This window comes from Corylus avellana, chromosome ca3, assembly GCF_901000735.1.
Source record: "Corylus avellana chromosome ca3, CavTom2PMs-1.0".
NCBI lineage: Eukaryota > Viridiplantae > Streptophyta > Magnoliopsida > Fagales > Betulaceae > Corylus > Corylus avellana.
In genome coordinates this window covers 7,472,214-7,495,750 of record NC_081543.1, presented here as the reverse complement: position 1 = coordinate 7,495,750, position 23,537 = coordinate 7,472,214, and the positions used below count along the sequence as shown (strand labels likewise).

At 36.8% G+C, this 23,537-nt stretch overlaps 1 protein-coding gene across 2 annotated transcripts; it reads right to left on the bottom strand.

Moving 5' to 3' along the window:
- Window positions 1-234: 234 nt before the first annotated feature.
- Window positions 235-22,754, bottom strand: LOC132175297 (ATP-dependent zinc metalloprotease FTSH 12, chloroplastic). Of its 2 annotated transcripts, XM_059587185.1 has the most exons (19): window positions 22,198-22,754; window positions 21,577-21,761; window positions 20,798-21,024; window positions 19,715-19,992; window positions 19,118-19,195; window positions 18,646-18,888; window positions 18,418-18,558; window positions 18,147-18,314; window positions 13,802-13,914; window positions 12,389-12,605; window positions 8,968-9,039; window positions 7,979-8,098; window positions 7,767-7,883; window positions 7,495-7,671; window positions 3,050-3,169; window positions 2,841-2,915; window positions 2,190-2,297; window positions 1,783-1,863; window positions 235-803 (listed from the first exon to the last, which is right to left on the bottom strand). In XM_059587185.1, the coding sequence occupies exons 1-19, from the start codon at window positions 22,609-22,611 to the stop codon at window positions 726-728; spliced, it is 3,012 nt and encodes a 1,003-aa protein (XP_059443168.1). In that variant the 5' UTR covers window positions 22,612-22,754; the 3' UTR covers window positions 235-725. The 2 variants fall into 2 exon arrangements, with proteins under 2 accessions (XP_059443168.1, XP_059443169.1); XM_059587186.1 differs by lacking the exons at window positions 235-803; window positions 1,783-1,863 and having other exon boundaries at window positions 2,230-2,318.
- Window positions 22,755-23,537: the final 783 nt, after the last annotated feature.

The following is a 23,537-nucleotide window of genomic DNA, read 5'->3' as shown; positions in this document are numbered from 1 at the left end:
TTAGGGATGGATAAAATTGCAACAGTACTTCACCCTAATTACATTAAGAGAGTATCATGATTGTGTCATGTGTAATCTGGTCAACCTGGTTCACAATGGGTTTGGAAAAGGTGTTGGGTTAGCGGCAAATCCGTAAATATTAATCAGGAAAGGATTGAACTGGTTCAACAGATAATTGCAAATTTTGAGCTCACCAACTTGAACATGATCATTTTTGGCATATGATACAATGGGTCATGAAACCGAAGGATATCAATTTCCTTTTATAAAAATTTCGAGCTAGTATACAAATGCATGCCGGAAGGCGGATTTGATGACCTTATGAAATAACTCTAGTATTTTTTGGAACACAAATAAATAAAGATGAAAAAAACAAAAAACAAAACTGGGAGCCTCATCTCAAACTACAAAACCATGCATGATCAGAGGTTTCTGCCAAAAGCAGAGTGCTATATTCAAGCCTCACCTTCAGACAGGCATCCCAAATTCAGAGAATTTGACTTCAATGCAGCAGTTGGCGTGCTCACTTCACTTGGTAGTTCACTGTCAAATCTAAGGTGGTTCTGTTAAATTCGACAAGATACTTCAGTGAGGCTGTGAACATCTCAGCTGGCTCCCGAAAAGGGAGCACGAAAGTCTTTGCTTTGCTCTTGATGATACACAGGAACTGAAAGACCTCACTTTTTACATGCAAGGAACAGTAAGTATGAGCATCTGGAGACATTTTAACATCTGTGGAGTGGTGCAGGAAATACGTCCAACGGTTGATATCGCAACTTATCTTTGTGCGGCAACGGTCCCTCCTAAAATAAGTATAGTACCAACAATTAAAAACTCAATTTGATGAAAATGAGATTCTAAATGTGTCTTTTGAAAAAATGAAGAAAGTTATGGCTGGGAACAAATACCAAGAACAAATTCATCCAAGACAATATTCAAGAAATCAGCTTGCATATTCAAACCTGACTAATCACTATGAATGCAAATACACTATATATCAATTATTTGTATTACTATATAAAACCATTTTTAAGAACAAATTCTACTATATTTATTTCTGGAAATATCCATTCAAATCAGAGAAAATCTGGAGTTACGAAATAAAACAGGGTAAACTTTCAGTTCAAGGGCTTGGTACTGGCTTTGACAACTCCAGATTCTAATTGTATACTTCATCAAGCACTAAGTTCTTCCTTATTTGATAGCCTAAATGCCCTAAAGAAGAACTTTATCATGCAAAAAATAATTAACCTTATCTTTAACAGTCATGTTGTTCTGAAAATGGGTGGGGGGGGAACTAGGCTTTAAGTGGGGACTTGGCACACGGTTTCCTCTGGTACAATATTGAAACCAACTTTCTGTATTATCAGATGTCTTAACACTATTAAAACTCAGATTAGTGCCTGCTTCAGCAATCATCACTTTAATGAGGAATTGGTACTAATTGAAAGTTTAGGAAAACAAACCCACTCCAATATGCAAATCAACCTTTAAAGTGTAAGATGGGTATCCATCTTCTGTAAAAATCTATAAAATCTCATCACCTAGCCAATCAATTTAAGGTATGCACAAAGCAATTTGAAGCTGCTAGAAGTAACCAAGATACAGTTTCTCAGAACCTCATTTTCTTTTTACTTTTAATAATGTCCAGGTAAACCTTGAATCTACCAGCATGGAGAAGGTATCTATCAATCCATTTGGAACTTTAATGGAAGTGGGAGCAATTTTTTTTTTTTTTTTTTCCTGGTTATTATGATTGTTGCAAAATAAATGGAAAAGTACCTCTTCCAAGTTGATCTGGAATGGCTTTACGAAATCCTCAAACATTACAGGCGATAGGCCCTTCATTTTCTCTTCAACTTCCTACAGAAAGAAATGACAAAAAAATGGTGATTTATATTAGGGAAAAAACTGCTTAATTAGTTGCAAGTAATAATCCCATGTTCATTAATGAAATTCAATTAGGAAAGAAGTTAAGTGAATAACAATTGCAAAAGGTAAGAATGTAGTTTCATGCCAACAGAGAGACCTAAGAGTTGAGGACACTTAAAACTAAGTTCATATAAAAAATATTAAGGAAACTTTAGCCACTCAATGTCTGCTTGATCATACTATCCAAAGCTGCAAATTTTGTTCTACAACAACAATACAGTCAGAGTGAAATGATTAAAGGGTGTTCATTAGTATACCAATCCAGTTATCCTTGACTTTTCCAGTAGTTCTTTTGTGATCATGTCCAGTATATGCCTGTTATCCCTCAGACCATGCATAGCAAGTTCTTCTGCTTCTTCAATGTACTGCAGCCAACATCAAATCTACTGAATAAATTTTAAAAGGAAATATAAGTGTATTAGGATCACATAACAAACAAAGGCATGAATAAACCTTTCACATGCATTCCTTCAAAAAGTAGATTATTTATCATTTATTTTCTATTTCCAAAAGGAAGCTCGCAGATACCAATACAGAGGCTGGCCTTATCTTTATTTATTACTTTCCTAATGTCATCATGCAATTGGTTACCACAAAGTTTTTATGGTTCTATTTTTAAACGATTAATAAACTATGGAAAATCTTCAAAGATCTAGACGAAATAATCTTTTTTCTTTGAATAACTTCTGCACAAGGACTCCACACTTTACCATTCTTCTGCCATATGAACATGCATTATTGCATCAACACGTGAGAATCAAATGCATAACATTCCCCACAGTTTCATACTGTGGGAGATTTTGTTAGGCCATAGGGTGAATAACTTGTATCAATGGAGGCACTGCCACCGACCACTTCCCTAGTATGAAGCTTAAAACAATGATACAAAAGGAAGCAACCATAATTACCCTTGTCAACTCTCGAGTAAATAGCTCAGAAACTTCAAGTGTCATATTCGCCGGAATCACTTGAGGGTCATCCCACTGGCATTATGAAGAAAGAATGGGACAAAAATCAATAGCTAAAAAAATTAGTCAAAATTTACAATGAGATGGTATGCAGCTATAACCTCTTTCTTTCCATATTTGCATTTACTTTGGAGAAATGAAGAACATACCCTGTATCTTATCAACTCCCCATCTGAACTATCAGGTCGATCCATCAGTCCAACTCTTTTTGTTAAAGAAGTAAGGCCCAATCTGGCATTTTGAGGGCTGATTACCAACTCTCTCGCAATCTAATAAACAAGTGAGAGATGAGATTAGGAACTCTGAATCAAAATGTTCTTTATAAGTAAATCATTTTATTATAAAAAAGGATACTGCTCCAGTATAGAGGAAATATACCAGCACAAGTCCAAAAAAGACAAAAGTTAAAATCTTAAGTTTAAAAGATCAATAAATTCTACAACAGAAGTGGAATGCACACTGTCGAAAGAAGATATCCAATTATTACAAGGGAATAAAGATTTAATTGAGATCAAGGTAATTTCCCCCCTCAAAGTCCAACTATTCATTTCGCTCCTAATTATCCAAATAAGGTACGTGGAATAGACTTCCGAATTTACTACTCTCAAAATGACCATATTTGCTTTGCCAACGAAGCAAACAAATCAACAGCTACCCTTGGCATTACCCATCAAACTTCAAAAAAAAAAAAAAAAAAAAAATGGTGACAATTCTCTCTTGCCACAGTACAAAGAAATAAAAGGTGATATACTGTTTTTCCACTCTCCTTATATATAAATAAAAATTCGCCAAAGATCGTCCACAGTCAAAATTCCCCCCACACAGTCACCATCCAACCAAACAATGAAACCTTCGACTTGAACCTTTGCTCTCCATATATTCTTTGACTTGAACCTTTGCTCTCCATATATTCTTCCATAGTATCCGCTTTCCTCCCAATGCTCCATAATAAGAATGTACATCAAATATTACCAAATTATGATAACCTTCAATACATCCTACCCTTCACTGGATGGAAAAACAGAGTACAAAAGATTGAAAAGAGTAGCAACAGATTCCAACTCCCAATCCTCCAGGTAAGATTCCAATTCCAAAAATCCTATTCAAAGCTCCTGATTTCTCTGTAACCAAAATGTTTATTGGTTACTACTCAATGAAACCCACACTTGAGACAAATTTATCTATCATAGCAAAGAAATGTTGAATGTCAGTAATGCTCATTGTACTTCGGTTAGATATTTGCAATAAGGATCACCTTCTGGCTGTAACAAGAGCACATGGCCTTTCTTTCTATTGTCTATAAACCACTTCATTTATAAAGAAGAAATTGCTCTAAGAAACTAGAAGGTAGATTTTGTATCGGTCATCAGGGTGACACCAACTTTGCAACATTTCTGCAGTAACCAGGCCTACTTTATGAGTCCAAGCAGTATAGATAGAGTTTGACTGATTAAAGAGTTTACATTGCACAAAGAATGCTGAGACAGTAAGAAAATTAATACGAAAAAGGATTGGTTTGCCTAAAAGATTGCATCTTCTGACACACTTGGTCCCAACACCAGTTGATGGTCAACATGTAACTCATGATACATTCAAAAACACAAACCTAGCCAAGCCACTGTCGGGACTTCACCAGGACCCAACCGGACCATCTCCAGGACCAAGTCCGGACGCCGCGCTTGGACCCAACCGGGACTCACAGGAGCTGGCCAAGTCACCGCCGGGACCCAGTCAAGACATTATCATAATTTAAAGTTTAATATAATTGAATGAAAATAAAAATAAAAATAGAAAATTGTGATTTTCCGTACGCGCCAAACACCGGAAAATATTTTCAAGGAAATCATTCATTAAAAACATTTTCTGACGGAAAACATTTTACGTTGAAACAAGCGGAGCCTTAAAGGAAGGATTCTATAAACAAAACCACTAGAAGTATAATCACTATTGCTTCTTTATTTGCAGATGGTAGGAAGGACCAAGGTAAGATCAAATGGTGGGAAGTTTCACGAATGTGAAAATATATCAAAAAGGATGCTTGTAAATACTGACATAGAAACATCTGTAGGCTTGTTTATAGTTCATATGCAATTCTAAAACTTCCATTAAGCTAGCTAGAAAACTGTCCATCCCTACAGTTCCTAAACCATCTGGTTCATCTTTCAGCTGCAATCTGGGATCAAAACACCAATAAAAGTCAAAAAAAAAAAAAAAAAAAAAGGAGAAAGAAATAGATATTATACCTGATTGATAACAGGTACGATGGAATAGAAATAATTAAGGGATTGGGTGGAGACAATAGCTAATCATGATACATCAAAGCTTAACAAGGAGCCAATTCCAATCCACATAGGCTCCTATCCATTTTGATGAATAATAATTTATTGAAGAAGAAAAGCTCACATATACGAAAAGTTAACAAGAGAAGCAACCACCCTATTGGTGTTGAAAAACTAAAAAGTTGACAAAATCTACAAGATTGGAGGAGGAGAAATTAGGAACAAAAGTAACAGCCTACTCTAAAAGGGAGCTCAGGAAAGAAGCTTGTAATTGCAACACATTAGACTCACCGTCCTTGAAAATACGTCTATTTCTTTCTCTCCAAATGCTCCACATAAGTATGACTTTTCAAATGGCCTATGTGGATTGTCTCAACCCTTGCATCTTCCAACATAGAAGTAACTCAAGAATATTGCTAGGTATGGCCCAAGAGACTCCAAATAAAATGAGAACCACGTGCCATATCTTGCTAGTAAACTCACAGGATGAGAATGTGGTTTACAGTCGCCTCACTCTTCTTACAAAGACAACACCGGTTGACAAGGGTAACTCCTAAGGTGGTCAATTCAAAGAAATTTACCTAAAGCTGTCGTCCAAGTGAAGAAAGCAATATGAGGTGGAGCCTTCACCTTCCAAAACAGCGGTGGATCCAGGAATTCATTCATGCAGGGGCGTGAATAAAATAATAAAGGGTAATTGTATAATAAGTTTCTGAGTCAACCCTCCAAAATTTAAAAATCCTTAAGTTTTTTTTTTTTCGAAAATTTACTCCATAGGTCAATCGAAATGACAATAAAATCTCTATAGTCAAAATTTTTTAACAGTCGTTAGTCCCAACCAAAACGCACCGTTTCACCTCATTAAACTATTAATTTTTTATTAATTTAATTTTAAAATTTAAATCTAAAAATATTAAAAAAAAATTGGCGCTGCCACCCCCAACCCCTATGGCCCCTGGGGTGGCTTGCGGCCACCCCCAGGGGGTTTCCCATGCCACCCCATGGGTGGTTTAGGGTGGCCCGCAGGCCACCCCTCCACCGCGAGCCACCCCATGGGAAACCCCTTGAAGTGCAAAACCATATATGGGGGGGTTTAGGGTGGCCTGAGCCACCCCGACTTCCACCATCAAGATGTGTCCTATACCACCATAGGGGTTGGGACGTGGCAGAGTGGCAGCTGCCTGCCAAGCTGGCCTCCAATTTTTAATTTTTAAAATTTAAATTTAAATTAAATGTCAAGTATTATCTTCTAATGATTGTCATTTAATTGAGACTAACATTTGTGTTGATATCAATTTGTGTCATTTCAGTAAACCAGTCAAAGCCTAAAAAAAACTTAAGGATTTTTAAATTTTGGAGGGTTCAGGGATTTATTATACAATTATCCAATAATAAAATAAAATAATAATTTTTTTTTTTGTTGTTCTCTTTATATATTATATTTTTATTATAATATTGTAAATACAATTAAGGCAACAACACAATTAAGCATAATTCGTTAAAAAACACCACCCGTAAAGCCCAAATCCGTCCCTCCAAAAGAACAACAAAACAATAAACACGGTAAACACCCAATAACCAGAACCAACCAAACAACACTAATAACCAAAAATTTCCCCAAAACCAACAAAACCCCATAGGCCATGACCCTTGAAGAAAACCCACATAACTTATCTTCTGATAGAAGCAAGAGAAGAAATGAAGAACCCGTTGACGGCGTTGACAGATTACAGAGAAAGAAACGATAAGGGGCTGAGTTAGGTTAGGTTTTTTTTTTATAAAAAAAAAAAATGGAGGGCTGGGCTTTTAAAAAAAAATTGGCTGGGCTAAATTTTCAAAAAAAAATTTGAAATTTTTCTTAAAAAAAACCTCAAGCAGGGGCGCCAGCCTCTGCATGGCTATACCTATATCTGCCCCTGTTCCAAAAGCTCTTCCAAGGAAAAGGGGAAGACTCTCCAGATTGTAATGTATTGTAATACCTCAACCATCTTCTGGTAGAACTAGCACTCCAAATTTATACTAGGGTATAAGAGTCACAATTTACTTCAACACATTCCCACTTGCAATATGTCCTCTTCTTTTAAAACATTTTAAGTTTCTCACAACCTTTCGCTCTACTTTTTAATTACCTCATAAGTCCCCAATACATCAAAATTAATTGCCTTATAGATATTCATTAAGTTTTTGCACAGAACATTTTGAGCAATGAAGTATATTGCTAAAGAAGCCATTATCCTAAAATCACCACATTGACATAGCTGGGGTACATCCCCAGGATCTATGCTCCTAAGTTATGCACAAGTAACTATGCTTACCTTTGTTATCTTCTCTAGATCATCTCTTCCTCCATCGGTTATGTCATCGCCAAACACAACACGTTCTGCACAACGCCCACCATGAGCTACCACCATTTGCATTTGCATGTAGCCAAAAGTTGTATAACCTTGGTCTACCATATCTTCTCGGGGATAGAACACAGTTATTGCGGTTTCCTGTTCATGTTAAAGGAACTTCATCATAAGGCAACTCCTCCAACATAATTTAATAGCATCTACTAGAAGTCCATTGCTATAGCCAGAAATTTCACCTTGCCACCAGGCAGGAGCTGAGAAAATGCATGCCAATCAAATTGAGGAAACAAATGAGCTAATAGTATGTGACCAGCTTCATGTACAGCCAACAGTCTCTTCTTCTCAAAAGGCACCTGTTACAAATAACACATACTATATGATCAAAATAATTGTTCATAAAAACTTTTTCTTTAACAAGCACCAACAGAAATCAATATAAGAGATATACACTTTGTTCGCATTTCTGCTGCTCTTCCTCAGTGAGAAGTACACCCATACCCTCAAGCAATTGTTTATCTAGCACCTCAACAATGTCTTGCTGGTAGATCTTGGAGTGTCCTTTCCTCACCTGCAACCAACAATGAATTTTGTGTAAGAAAAATGTAAGGGAACCTACCCTTCAACTCACAGTTGACAGTTATTGCTGAAATGAATGAAAAATGACTGAAGGATGCGCCAGAATTAGACTTCAATCTAAAAGAGTAAACTAGTTACAAAAATAATAAGCAAGACAGACATCAGTTTTAGACAGTCTTACATTAGATTCCAATCAGCAATGAACCCCTTCAAGATAATAAGATGTTCACCAAGTGTACTCTAAAGGGGTATTTTTGGCTTTCACTTTTTGAGGGTACAAAAATACACATCCATTATAACTAACTGGATATTCTCCAGTTCATTTGAACTGGAGAGGATCCTAATTCTAAGTACACAAGGAGTATACAAAGGAACACCAAAAAAAAAACAGAAGAAAACAAGTGAAACCCTACAACCGCACAAGCCCAAAAGAAAGAAACTACAACAGCACCCACAAGCAAGAACCCGCAAAACCCAAGGGTTGCATCACACCACAGAAAGAACCCTCTTCCTTTTACTCCGGCTAGAGCATTTGCCTCTCCCATCAAAATTAATAGAGCATTCCAAGTTTTTGAGCTCCCTCCTTCCTTTCAGAATAGAGCATCCAAGCTTAATATAAATAATACAGTGGTGTATGAGGAACCCTAATTTTGTCTGGGTCCTCTATTTATCTCTTTTCCATTCTTTTCTATATTCTTCAACTTGGATACTTTCATCTTTTACTTGTAATTGCATATGTATAAGGAGGAAGAAATTCTTCTCTATGAATAACACAGTCACAAAAACATGAAGCCACTTCCCTTGTAATAAAGGTACAAGGGATTAACTATCTCAATAAATAATATGAAAGTTTTAACTTACCGACATTATTGCTGCTTCATTAACAAGATTACGGATATCTGCCCCAGAAAACCCAACAGTACGGAAGACAAGCTGTAGAGTGGAAGGGAAAAGAGATTACAGGAAGCCAAAAACTAAATTATACCTTCAGCTGTACAATGAGAACTACAAAAATAAGCACGAAATTGAAGGACTAAACAAGAAGTGTATATTTCAGACGTCTAGGAACACTATAAAGCAGAATGAGACTACTATCTACCAAAAGAGAATGAAATTAACGTGAAAAACATTAAAAATAAAAATTTAAAAAAATAAAATAAAGCACTATCTAAGATGGTATTCCTGGGGAATAATTAGCATGGCCATTATTGGCCAATACTCCAATATTGAAATGTTTAAAAGACCAACAATGACGAGAGCAACCCAACCACTAAAAATGCTCAAGACAGCGACATTATTGAATGAACAAGATTCACAAGAAACTGCATCCTCAAGCTGATAAAGCTGCACTTTCAGATCTTGATATATGTTACCGTTTAGAAGAAAGTACAGTTTTTCAAAATGACAACAAAACATTGACAATTTCTCATATACTCTATACGTGGACATCAATGCAGCCATCATGTTGAGCTCCATCAAAGATTAAAAGTAGATATCAGGTAAAAATTTCTATAAATGTTTTAGCACTTGTGAGATAGACCTACTTCCTATATATATATATATATATATATATATATATATATATATATATATATAATTCATTTAAAGAGTAGAAAATAAGAAGGAAATAGAGAGGAAGAAAGAAAATTTTATGTGGTGGTAACTTTTCCATATGATTACAAAGGTTTAAATACAAAAGACCTAAACACTATTATGGAAAGAAATAAGGAAATATTACAATCACAATAATAATAGGAATAAATCCTAGTATTACGGAGAGTGGAACACTTCGTCTCTCTCATCCTGGTATTACGGAGAGTGGAACACCTATTTATTTTTCTGTTTCCAGGTCTCAGCTGGAGTATTCTCAAAGAGTGAAGAAGAAGATAGGTAAGCAGCTGAATAAGAATAAGAAGTTGTTGGCCAAGACTATGGAGGACACTCCGGTGGTGAGGGTGGAGGGTTATTCCAAAGGGGTGCTCGACGCGATGGACCTCGCTCCCAACTTGGGATTGACTTTTGGGGGTGACGAGAAAAGACTTTCTAATCTTTTCTCAGTCATTGTAGAAGATCGGTTCCATGAAGAGGAGGTTTCTGTCTCAAATACTAAGGGGAAGAGAGAACTCAAAAATTTGGATTGCTCCATCAATTTTGAGGCTAGAGGTTGTGGCACTTGTAGGGTCAAAGGCAGGGTGGTTTAGGCTTGCCTTGTGAGCTTAGGGCAGTTTTGGGTGTTGGGCATCAAGGTTTCTTGAGGCTTCTTTTGGGTGTTAGGGTCCTTTTATGGGTTTTCTTTTTGTGGGATAACGCGGGTTTTCCTATGTATACTTTCTGTGTACTTAAAGGCGCATTGCGCTTTTTTTGATATATGCATTACTTATCAAAACAAAGAATTTTTAGCAGCCAAAATCAAAAGCATAACATCACAAAATGTTGGTATAGGTCACAGTGGGCCAACAATACAAAGTTACAATCTCTACAGCTCCTCACAAGATCAAAACAGTGAATGCGTTCACACTAGAGTTGGCATGTACTTAGAAAGGCCAAACTTCACTTATCACCCTTGATCTTACATCGCTTTTGCAATCACACCCCTAAAGTTTAAAAATTCTATGTTGAGAAGCCAAGTTTAAAAACTTTGGAATGTCAACCCAACCGTTAGGGTTTGAGGTTAAATCAAATGTTAAAAGGGTGAAATGTCCCCCAAATCCCTTGTAAAACAAAATAAAAATACAAAATTACCCTTAAATTAAAAGTTTAAAAAAATTAAAAAGCTAAAAACAAAAACAAAAACAAAAACCCACGGCCTAGGCCAAGCCGTGGGTCGTAGCTGTGAGAAATCTCCTCAGATAGATTTCCTCCAAACATCCCAGTCATTCCACATTGAGAAAGCATTAGGATTCGATTCCTAAACTGAATCCCCCAACCATTCCCCATAACCCGCAGAAGGCATGTTGCAATCAGCCTTCACGAGTGCAAGTTCATCCGCCAATGCCACTGCATTTCTTGACATGGAATTAGAAGCCATGGAAAGCCCATTCCCCATATATCCTCCATTATTCTCTATTACAGACGACGAAGAACCCTTGTTCATCAAACCCTGAAGCAAAGCCAGATGGTCCTGAAGATGACTGTTGTAAAACTGAGGATAAGAAGTTGCATATTGCTGGTGTAAATGGAGCTATGTTTGCATGTAACCTAGTGAAAAGAAGGGTCTTGCATGTACTAATGAGCTACCTTTGGTGACCCACGGCTGGCCTCCGGCCAGGCCTAAGCCAAAAAAAAAAAAACCAAAGGTATTTAGGAATTTTCACATCCTCTGTAAGGATGTAATAGAAAATCGTAACAGAGATGTGACATTGCAAAATTTTTAAGTTTAGATGCCCGACATTGAGAGTTCTTAAAATTTAAGGGTGTAATTGCAAGTGATGTAAGATCAAGGGGAGTAAGTGAAGTTTGCCCTACTTAGAAATCTTTTCCTTTGTGCTAAAAAAGGCAAACTTGGTGTTTTATGGGGAATTCAACAATTGCTTGTATGGTTTAGGAGACTTGTCCTTAAGAAGAGATAGCACAAGATAAGAGAGCAAGGTGGGAGAAAGAACATGGGAGTGACATTTGTAAGAATCAATTGGGTCTTTGCCTGTAGCTTTGTGGGGCAAAGAAACTAGCTTATATCCTTATGAAAGTTATGGACTTCAGCATGATCACAGGTAAGGAAATAATGTTTTCCATTCTTAATAGAAAAAGTTTTTTTTCCCTCTTTCTGAAGCTCTTAATATTGATTTTTTTGAAAACCATTGTGCATGCCAAAAATAGCATGGAGTCCTTATGTACTGGGAAATTGAGGCCAAATACTTAAATCATAAACTAATTCCCACGCCCATATAGTAGGTAACTGCACGTCCTTAAACAAGCTGTAATCTATACACATTGTGAAAGTGAGCATGTCACTTTTGATGTGAAAGCAGAGTCCACTTCACTGCACCAGGGAGCAGACAACTGCAGATTCTGCAAATGCCTCCACTATCCAATGTAATCATAGCCCCCAGCCCTCTCTTTTCAAATCCAGCTTATTCAAAATTAAGCAGAAAAAAAAAATTATAAAATTATAAAAAAAATAAAAAAAACTGCAGCAGCTTCTAAAGTTCTAAATTTATCGAGACAATAGGAGAACATTACAAAGATGACTAGTGCGTGTGTATGTGGAGAGAGAGAGAGAGATACTGATTAACTTTACTTGTTATATCTATTACCCTTTAGACAATAAACACCAACCACTTACTTTTTCAAAGTCTACATCTTCTGCAAGTTGCTTTCCTGCACTATGCACGCCGAAAATTTGCACTCGTTGCTTTGCATCAGGCAGACCAATGTACAAACGACGGTCAATACGTCCAGCACGAACAAACTCAAGGTCCAATTCATCTGGCCTATTGGTAGCACAGATGAATATCACAGCTTGTCTGAGTGAGAACCGATCAACACCAGTTTTTTCCTTCCTATACATAATAAATTACTGAACATGAAAATTAATATTACAAGAAAAATAAACCCAAAAAAAGATAGCTTGAATTAGAATGCAAAGTCAACAGAACAAGAAATTATAACACACTTTTTCTAACAATAATTTCCCTATAGAATTCCCTGGGAACTTCTACACTAGAATCATGACCAAATCACTCTTTCCCATGGAGCCATCAACTAAAGAACAAACATTTTTCACTAAATTTTGGGAGAAGTAAATGCATATTAACGTAGGGTACCTTTGTGATTCACTAGGGTTCAAATAAGATAATTCTTGTAAAACCAGAGGCAACTTGTGAGAGAACATATAACGGTTACAGCAACTAAACAAGAAACTACTGGATCTAGCATCCTTAAGGCTTAGTATTTGTTATTTCAACATAAAGTAGCTAATAAATCTTTTAAATATTCTACAGCTAATGACATTTAATCAGTGCACGAATTCGTCTTCATAAACCAGAATCTTTACCAACCATAACAGACAGATAACTATTTGTCATGGATTGTCAAGGTCACCTGATATGCAAGGATTATTCAACCTACAGTATTGATTTCTTTGCAAAAGAAGAATTTCACATTCTTCAAAACAAGAAGCTACATCCAAAAGCAAAACCACCACCAAGAAAAATGAAATGCCCTGATATGGTATCTCCTCTCTTGGTGAAGAAACTTTGATTTCTCATTAGCTGACTGATCACTGAAACTCTCATCCGCAGGATGTAGAGAAGCAAACTTCAGGGCGCTTCTAATGATAGTGGAGTTAACTTCAATCATTACTGAGGTAAAACCCATTCTGGAAGCCTCCTTTATAGGTGTTCAATATGGGCTAGAACCCAGGTTGTATTAGCATACTATACCAGCTGCATCAGAAAAAAAAGCATAACCCACCCCTAGGCAGTCCTTCCAAAAAACCATCTGACGAGTTTCCAAGAAAATGCCCATCATATTATAAGTTTTTTTTTTTTTTTTGAAAGGTAATCAACAAATATTACAAAAAGCGTAATGCGCCCACAGAAAGTATACAAAAAGAACAGCAACAAAGCTAAACACAGCAAATACAAAAGGAACACCTTCATATAATAAGTTCCTGAATAGCCTTTTTTTTTTTTTTTTTTTTTTTTAAAGTATTGTGTAGAAAAAGACACAAGATGGGTTAAACTAATACACTTACTCCCCATCAAGCTGTGCAAGCAGCGCCTCAAATGTTGCCCTTCTTCGAGGATCTTTTCTTGCATGCCTTCCAGCAATAGCATCAATTTCATCCACAAATACAAATGAAGGAGCCTGCACAAAGGATATTTAATCATTATGATCTATATTTACCAAGAGTTAATAGTTAAACTTGAATTAGTCATTAACTCATCAAGATGTATCATAACTGATATGGCTAAAATACGGATACGATACCCCTGTTGTGGTAACTATCACTCCAACATAATAGAGATGCAATTTCCCATGAACAAAATGTTGTAGTTTGCATGAACGGTCTTAGACAGAAAAAGGTTGAGGCACATTACTGTTGTTGTTGTTGTTGTTGTCGTCGTTGTTACATAGCCTACCTCACACAACTTATTACATAGGTTTAGAGAAATATAACAATGACCAAAATACAAAAAACCCTAACAACTCTCACAAACCCTAATAATTCTTCTAACACTACCTAAAACATAATATTTTTTAATAAAACTTCTTATTACTTATCAAAAAAAAAAAAATTCTTCTAACACTCCCCCTCAAGCTAGAGCATATATATCATCTAAGTCCAACTTAGAAGAAACAAGCAAACGAAAAACACCTAGACAAAAATAACAATCCCCCTCAAGCTAAAACAACTTGGAGCACACAATACAAAGACTTAATAAAAATAAAAATAATAAGAAAATTCGTTAAACACTTCAAAGTTGAAAACTCTCTAGAAAACTACAACATGCGGTCGGGTCTCCGATAGAATCCTGCCGAAAAGCACAAAAGACCAGTCAAAACCCACCGCAAAAAACCAAGGCCAATCGAATCTCACCGCAAACACCAAGAGTCAGTCAGATCTCTCTGCAAAACACCAAGGCCGGTAGGATCTCGCTAAAAACCACCAAGGATTGGCAAAACCCATTGCAAAACACCAAGGCGAATTGGATCTCACCATAAAACAACAAGGCCGGTATAATCTCGCCAGAAAACACCAATAATTAGTTGGAAATCACCATAAAACATCAAGGCCAGTCGGATCTCGACACAAAACACTAAGGCCGGTCAAATCTTGACTACCAACAACGATCACGTTTCCCATGATCAACCAACAATGACGACAACTTGAACCAAAACTTGTAAAAACTACCCTAGTAACTCCCTCTGAGCAACAAACCCAATGGGAGCTCCATGTAGCCCCAAACCAACAAGGACCAAGCTCAAACACCACGAACTGGCCTAGAAACAAAGTGAACCGGACGCGAAACTCATTGATCCAGGAAAAAAAAAAAAAAACACTGAACTGGGTTGAACGCACCAAAAAAGGTCTGAACCTGATGGAACCGAGATAGAATTACCTCAAAACCATTGAACCGAGTCTGTATGTGGGCTGAACCAGTATGTGCTCCTCTGGAACATGCTTGAACCGGCTACAAAAGAGGATGAACCGGACTTAAACATTATGAAATTGGACTGAACCAGTTTGAAAGAGTCCTTAACCAGTATGAATCAGGATGAGAAGGACTAAACCCGATCTTGAACTAGGTTGAGCCAGGTGAGTTTGATCCGCGTTGGAGCATATTACGCATGGGAAGGACAGCTAGTGCGTGATGACGCGTGCCACACACGCAGAACACTGGGAGGTGCGTGGAAGGTAGTATGGTGGTGATTTCGGTGGATCTGGAACAATTGTCATGAGATCTATCAAACGGCACTACAACCAAGGCAATTGGCCAAGCTTGGCAGCGCATGGTTGCACAGACAAAAAATTTGGGCGGCGTGTGGAGGTGCGTGCACAAACCAATGGCGGTGCAACTTCCACAGATTAACTAATTTGTACCTTGCAAGCTTGATTCTAGGATTTACTACGGTAAAGCCGGGGAAGGAACTGGCAATGCAAGCAAAGACACTTGAACAACAAGTTTGTTGAAGCTCATCAAACACGTTTGTTAAAGGCCACAGAAAAGTGGCTTTAATACTATGTTAAACCACCACTTGTCCTAAAAGCTTAATATGATAAAAAGAGGTAAATTTAATTATTTAATCAATACTTTAACACTCTCCCTCATGTGTGGATTTAAACTCCCTTCTAATAGGTGAGGTCCAACTAGGGGTGTAAACGAGCCGAACTTGAGGGAGCTTTCCTTCTTTGGGCTCGGCTTGTTTAAATTTTACTCGAGCTCGAGCTCGAGCCGAGCTTAATGACGAGCCAAAAAATCGAGCTCGAGCTTATAATAAATCGAGCCAAACCGAGCCAGTTCACAAGTTGGCTCTTATATTTAATTTATTAATTTATTTTTTTATTATAAATTTAAACTTCAAGTACTCTTAAACGGCTCAAGAAGCCAGCTCGCATATAAGCATTTGCTTAGTCTAGCTAGCGAAGTATGGAGCTCGAGTCAATAAAACAAGGCACTTGGTTTCGAAGAGAAAGGATATGCATCATTTTATAATAAAATGATGCTATTAGAAGAAAAAAAATCATTAATTTTTAATATTAATATAAGGAATTATGTGAATAACTACCAATTCGAGCCTTATACGAGCTGCTCACGAGCTTAGCCGAGTTGAACCGAGCTAGCTTCATTTAATATTTGAGCCAGGATTTGTGTTCACGAAACGCTTCATTTAATATTCGAGTTGAGCACGAGCCGTGCTTATGCAAGCCGAGCCCGAGCTTGCTCGCGAGACGCTTCGCTCACTTAACAGCCCTAGGTCCAACACGTGAAATATTTAATTTAAATAGGGGGTGAATTGAAGAAATCAAGGTTTGAACTCAGAACCTCTGGCTCTGATACCATGTTAAATATATTGAAGAATAAAATATAAAAGAGGGAAGAGAGAAAGCGAATGGAAGCACCTATTGGCTACACCTTGTATATTAAGTATGTTATTTTAGTATTACATAGGCCTCTATTTATAGAGAGCATTGGCTTTAGTACCATATTAAATATATATTTAAGAATAATATATAAAAGAGAGAAACGAGAGATAAGATAGAGAGGGAGCGGAAGCACGTATGGGCTACATCTTGTGTATTGAGTATGTTATTGAAGTATTTTTGATAGGTAATAGAAGTGTTTTATATAAAAAGCGTAAGACGCCCCGAAGTACACCAGAAGTATACACAAAGACACCAAGCAAAAGCAAAAACAAGAAACACAAACGACCCAAAACCCACAATGCAGCCCGAAGCAGACAAAACTTTAAACCCAGCAACCCAAACACCCAAAGAACTCACCAAGACCCACAATACAAACCCACAACCCCACCAAAAAAGACCTACACCCTCTTGCCTTTACCGCAATTGGAACCCTCATAATTGATAGAACTCTCCAAGTTCTTCAATTCCCTCCTTCCTTTTGATTTAGAAGCACAGACCGACTTCGATGATTCTCCCACCTCCGAGAGAGGTGAGACCACCCTTGGCCTAAATGGGGGAGGGGGACCACCCTTCTTCCATCCACACTGCCCTTTTGGACAACCTTTGGGGGCGACTTGCACAAGATATAGCAAGGGAAAAATCACCCAAGGAGAAAGGATAATCATCTTCCTCCACCTCCTCCCCATTCATCCCAACGTCCCCATTATCCTCTTCGACCAGCGCCGACGACAAACCAGCACTATCGGGCTGATAATCCCTCCCTTCCCCATTACTACCGAGGAAGGCTGAGCCTTAGCATAAGGCTGGAGAAACCCCCTCTGGAGACTAATATCAAAAGAACTAGTAAGTGTAGCGCTGGATGCCATCACTGCCTCGGCAATTAGGTTGTTGTCCATTTTCACAAACTTACTATCTCTCCGCTTCAGGTTGTAGATCTTCAAAGATAAAGGAACTAACAATGTCAAGGAGGCCAACACAGTCGGTACATTAGGATCATCAACATGACATGGACTCCTAATCTCTGGCAAGCCAGCATTGGACCCAAGACCTACCAACAAGAGCTATCAGACCAAACATACACTAAAACTCATTCAAAACATGAAGACACCACGCGTTGCAAATCGGACGCATAAAAGGAATCTGATTATTTTTCCTTTTCTTTTTCTTTTTAAAGCAAAGAATAATTGTATTAGAAAAGAAATGACTCAAGTAGGCAGGACACATACAAGAGGTCCTAAAAAATTACACCCTAAAGTTTAATAAATCAAGAAAATCGATCACTTTTCATTATTAAGTAAGCAAAAGAGCTTGGAGCATTAGGACTTAAGATGTGAAAAAAAATCCCAATTTCTTGAGGATCATATTTTAGATGAAAATCTTATTTTGCTCATGTTAATAAATGAATTACATGTTATTTCTTTTGAAAATTAATAAAGAGAAGAATTCTTACATTTCTCCTTGCAATAGAAAACATCTCATTGATCCTTGCTGCGCCACTCTTTTCACTATCTGTAAACTCTGCACCAGAAGCAAAAACAAAGGGCAACCCACTTTCCTTTGCAAGTGTCCTTGCAAAGAGTGTTTTTCCTGTTCCAGGAGGTCCAGAAAGAAGCACACCCTGTTGTGCACAACACCATCAAATAATGTCTTAATACTTCTCTATATTAAAAGACAGGTCCAATAGAGATGCGTGCATCTTTCATTATACTTTAAAAAGTTACCCGGACAAATTTCACGCCCTTTTCATAATACTTCATGGGGTTTCCCATATAAATCATCAACTCATCGAGAAGATCCCACACATCACCCCCTAATACTACTTCCTTATACATTGATTTCGTTTCACCGACATCTCCAACTGGCTGGATGAGTACAAATGTATTAGAATTTGCGAATTTTTATATGAGAAGATAAGGAGGGAAACAACAATTTCAGGGTTAAAGATTTACCAGGATGAAATTTTCTGCATATGCCATATCAAAGAGTTGATTATACTTTTTGTAAAGAAAACGCTTAGAAGTGATGTGCAGAAGCATCACAGACTCCCTTATAAGCCACAGTATCAAAATTCCAGGCACTAAGGCCATCACAACTTTCATAAAGTAATGGATCTGACGCTTTTGGAGGAGATCAACTTCAACTCCAGAACTGGAGATAATCTCAAACAAATGAGGGTCTAGAGGAATATCAACCTATCAAGTGTAACAATATGCAATTAGAAGCCAAGGAATAATTCGTTCCGGATCAGGTAGTAACAACAATTAGATTGTAGACAACATAAAAAAGGAAAAAAAATATATATATATATATATAAAATTCTTGTGTACTAAGTTTGCGCCCCTCTGCGCTTTTTGATATATACAACATTACTTATCGAAAAAAATGAAATAAAAAATAATAATAATTAGATGGTAGACTTACAACATATTCTAATGGGAAACCTTCTTTCATTGTTACATACAATCTCTTCAAGTCTTCTGTAAAGACTACAGCAGCAACCTGCCCAAAAAGAATTCACAGCATCAGAAACGACCTACCTCCTAATCCTTTTGGATGCATAATGAATATGAAACGTTTCGACTGCACATAAGAATGAAGTAGGGAAGTTTTCTAATAAAGCATTTGAAAAAAAAAATGACTCTATTTTACACCATTAGCATCCGATGTGAAAAGGTTTCTCTAAAAAACTGTAAATCTATGGTTCAATTCCATTGCAGTTAGTATTTCATCAAATGAGTTTGGATTAATCATATATATTAGTATTTTCTCTGACTACTAATTTTACTCTAAAGGTTGCATTTCAGGGGGAAGGAGGACAGATTCACACATATGTACACATGTGGATGCACTATGTGCACTTAGCTGATTAGATACTAGAGAAATCCAAATGTTACATAAAATCTAACCAAAAACCAATTGAGGGATCGAAAGAATTGTATTTCGTGCAATACCAGCAATAACACACCAATCAACCCAAAAACTGAGAAAGAACAAAGCAAAGGTGACTAACACTTTTACCTCAGAGCAATCAAGTTTGTGAAGAAAATACGTGTAAGGAAGTTTAGGACGATAGCGCCACCATCTCTTGGATATCCAGAGTGCTCTACTTCCTTGTGACTCTGTTACTTTTTCCACCACATCCTTGCGAAGACTCTTTTCAACCTCTTTCATGTCAAACTCAACTACATACTTGGCATTTATGGAATCTAATTGCCCATCTGACTTTTCGCTTCTAAGGATCTCCTTCCAAGTATGAAGCCTTTCACGCCATGTTTCTCTACTTTCTTGAGCTTTGCCTGCCAAGCACGCATGATATAAATTGGCTGCTAGGAATCAAACAGTACTCATACAGGGAACAGTCCTAGGAAAACTCCCAATCAGCTTCACATGATTTTACAATATGACATCCTTCATTAGCTTAGCATTATGTTTATCATGAGGGCAGACTACGAATAACATATAGAAATGCTGATAGATCTCCAATTTCATGAACAAGTTTTTAAAGAATCATAGTCGCTTTTTTGTAAAGGGGTTTGAAAATGAAAAGCTAGACTAAGAGGCCAAGCTAAACAACTAAAAACAAAATGAAAAAGATATAACTGGGTTGAATAATTGCCAACACAAAGATCTCCAAATCATTTTCACTAATGGAAACCAAGCCTTATTTTTCCCCTCTATATATTTCCTGTGCAGTCAATTCAGATCACCAAGTTCAGTTGTAATATATTTATCTCTAGTACTAATTGATGAAAAATTCTAAGGCCCTCTATCTACTTTGCAAATCATAATGCCAAAAAATGTGGACTTTATCCTCTTCCAGCATAAAATTATTATTCATATGATCTTTCCCAAGACATCTAAAAATTCATGTGTTACAGATTTGTTATGAAATCCTCAAAGATTCTTCTTAACAAAAATATTTGCAATTACAACAAACTAAAAAAAAAAAATGAATGCAATAACAAAAAAAGTACGAGCAGAAAAAGAAAAAAGATTTTAAAGAGAAAGAGAGAGAGAGAGAGAGAAGAACATATAATGCAACCTTATCCCAAAGTATACATCATGTTTATGCACACACATTCACTCTGATGCATAACTAACCCGAAATGCCCAAGTCTTCCTTCAGTTCCTTCTTTTCTTCTGCATTCAATTTGACATCACTCTCAATAATTTGTTTCACATTGTCCAGAGGAGGCCCTCGATCGTCATCCCATGCATTCTCTCCAACATAAGAACTATCATGAATAAGTGTTCCATCAGGTCCTTCAATAAACTTCTTCATTTTCAGGCCTTTGGGCATTGTCTTCCTCCATATACTCTTCTTAAACCTGCAAAATTATAAGGACAATCAGAGGCTCTGAAATTAAACAAGTACAACAAAGCGGCAGACATCCTAAACTTCTTTGTTCTTATTCCTATTCATCACATACTTCTATTTCTTCTTGGAGAAAAGTCCAACTCTTTTTAAATGTTTGCAGTTGTTAATTTCAAATATGAGGGGAAACAAGAAGAAAAAGAAGGAAAGAAAGCTATTTGATGGATTAGCTTTGTCCTCTTTTGTTGGATAAAGTTACCCAGTGTAATCAGGTGTATTTAAGCTTTCCTGGGATCAGCAGTATTTGATTAGAAGCTCTATCATCATCTAGCCAGTGTCTCAGTCAAGTCATAAATCCTATATTTGATTGAGACCATTATGATATGAACATTATTGAGGAAATGAAAACTTGAACGGTAATTCAATCAGATGACTTAGTGGATCCTTTTCTTCTTCTCTACTCGCAAAATAAAAATAAAATTAACTAACAACTGACATCATGATATATCATAAGAATATAAAGTGATTGATTACATCTGTAGTTAAAAGTAAGAAATCTACTTACTTTCTAACATTAGTAGGAGATGGCTCAGGAATCAATGCCTCCATATAAGCCTCCGTTAGCTCCTTTTTTTGGCGATTTAGGTAAGGAGCTCGAACAGCTATATATATTCTTTGGCAGGAAATTACCGCAGCAAATATATAGAGAATCAAGGCACCAATTCGTTGGGGCTCCCATGTTTTGACATCCTTGAGGAAAACAAAGGAGAATAACTATATCATTATCTAGCCCCTTGCATCAAACTATGCATTGATTGTCAAAGAAGATGAAAAAAAATAATTAAAGAAAAAGAAAAAAAATGATAGCTGAAATGTGTGTTTTAAAGATATCACTAAATTTCTTTGAAAATGGCCAATTTTTCATGCTATGTGAGGTGGTCGTTGCAAATGATTAATAATTACAAGTAACGCTTAAGATTTTTCCATTTCCGCCAAGCTCATATCTCTTGTCCTTGTCTCTACCAGCTAACATTTGAATGTTTCCCGGTGCCCCCCTCTCCCTTCTTCAACAGTTCAGAAGAAAAATACTCAAACTTGTCCCATTTTCTATCCTTTTTACTTCCATTTCTTAAGCTAGCAAACTAAGATTAAAACAAAACAGTCTCAAAGTGAATTCACAAATTACCTTCCAACGTTCCCAACGATTCCAACTCACAAACTCGGGCACCAACTCAGTCTTAAACCTTTCCAACTCAGCCCCACCCTTCCTCACCCCTTCGCTAACTTGCCCCACAAAATCGCCCACCTTCACATTGGCATCATCCAAATCAAACCCAATTTCCTTCTTCACCGACTCGCCGAGTTTCGACCAGAAGCGCTCGGAGCCGCGGCGGACAGAGCGACTCAGACTCAGCCATGAAAACCCATCAGACCCATTTGGGTTTGCGGAAGCTAGAACCCGGAAAATGGGTCTCTGGCGGGAAATTTTGAGCCTGTGTTTTGTGGGAAGCTTGAAAAGAATGGGACTCTGGGAGGTCTGTGTGAGTGGTGCTGAACAGAAGAGTAGTGGGTTTGGTTTGTATGTAATTGTGAGCTCCATTTTTTGATGTAGAATTGATAGATTCAGAGTGCAAAACTCATTTCTGCTTTTTGAGCTCCATTTCCGCCAACCTCATATCTGCTGTGTCCTTGAACTTTGAAGTAGTATTTGGACTGTCTTATCTGGGGTTTTGCCGTTCAGGTTTTTTTCTTTTCTTTTCCTATGCCGGGGTTTTGCGATTTTATTCGTAGGCCAAATAATTAATTAACATTTCTAAATAGATAGTTTAATTGACCGGAGAAAATTGGCCGAAAATCACGCTTCATGGAACAAAAGTCACTAGTTCGAATTCACATTCTCTTCTTATGCGGACATGTAAAAAAAAATTACTATATTCCTAAACTAACAATTGTGTCTTCTCAAATTATCATCCTAAAAAAAATAAAAAAAAATGTCAATGTCTCCCAACACAAAAATGTCATTCATAATATTTAAAAAAAATTTAAAAAAAAAAAAAAAAAACTTAAAATTTTTAAAATAAAAATAAAAAAAGAGTCCAAAAAAAAAAAAACCAAGTCTCATTTTTTTTTCTTCCTTTTTTCAGTTTTTTTAACTTCTTTTTTTTTTTTTTTCCTTTTTTTTGAATTTATAAGCTATTTTTGTCTTATTGAAAAAAGTTTATGATATTTTTGTCTTTTTCTAACTTTACAGGGATATTAATATTTTTTTTGTAATTTAGGGGACATTAACACAATTAATATTTTGTGTGGAAGATCGACAATGAGTTTATAATTTGAATTTTATTTCACTCTCTCTCAAGTTTTCTAATTAGAACCAAACTTTTAGCAATCATATTGTGAATCTTGATGAGAAAAGAATTTCCCATCCCCATGCAATTCAAGTCGAAAACATTATAACAACTATTTATTTTTGAGTTGCTCGTTTGGGAATAAGAGCATCTTGTAGGCCTTGTCTGGACGGCCCAG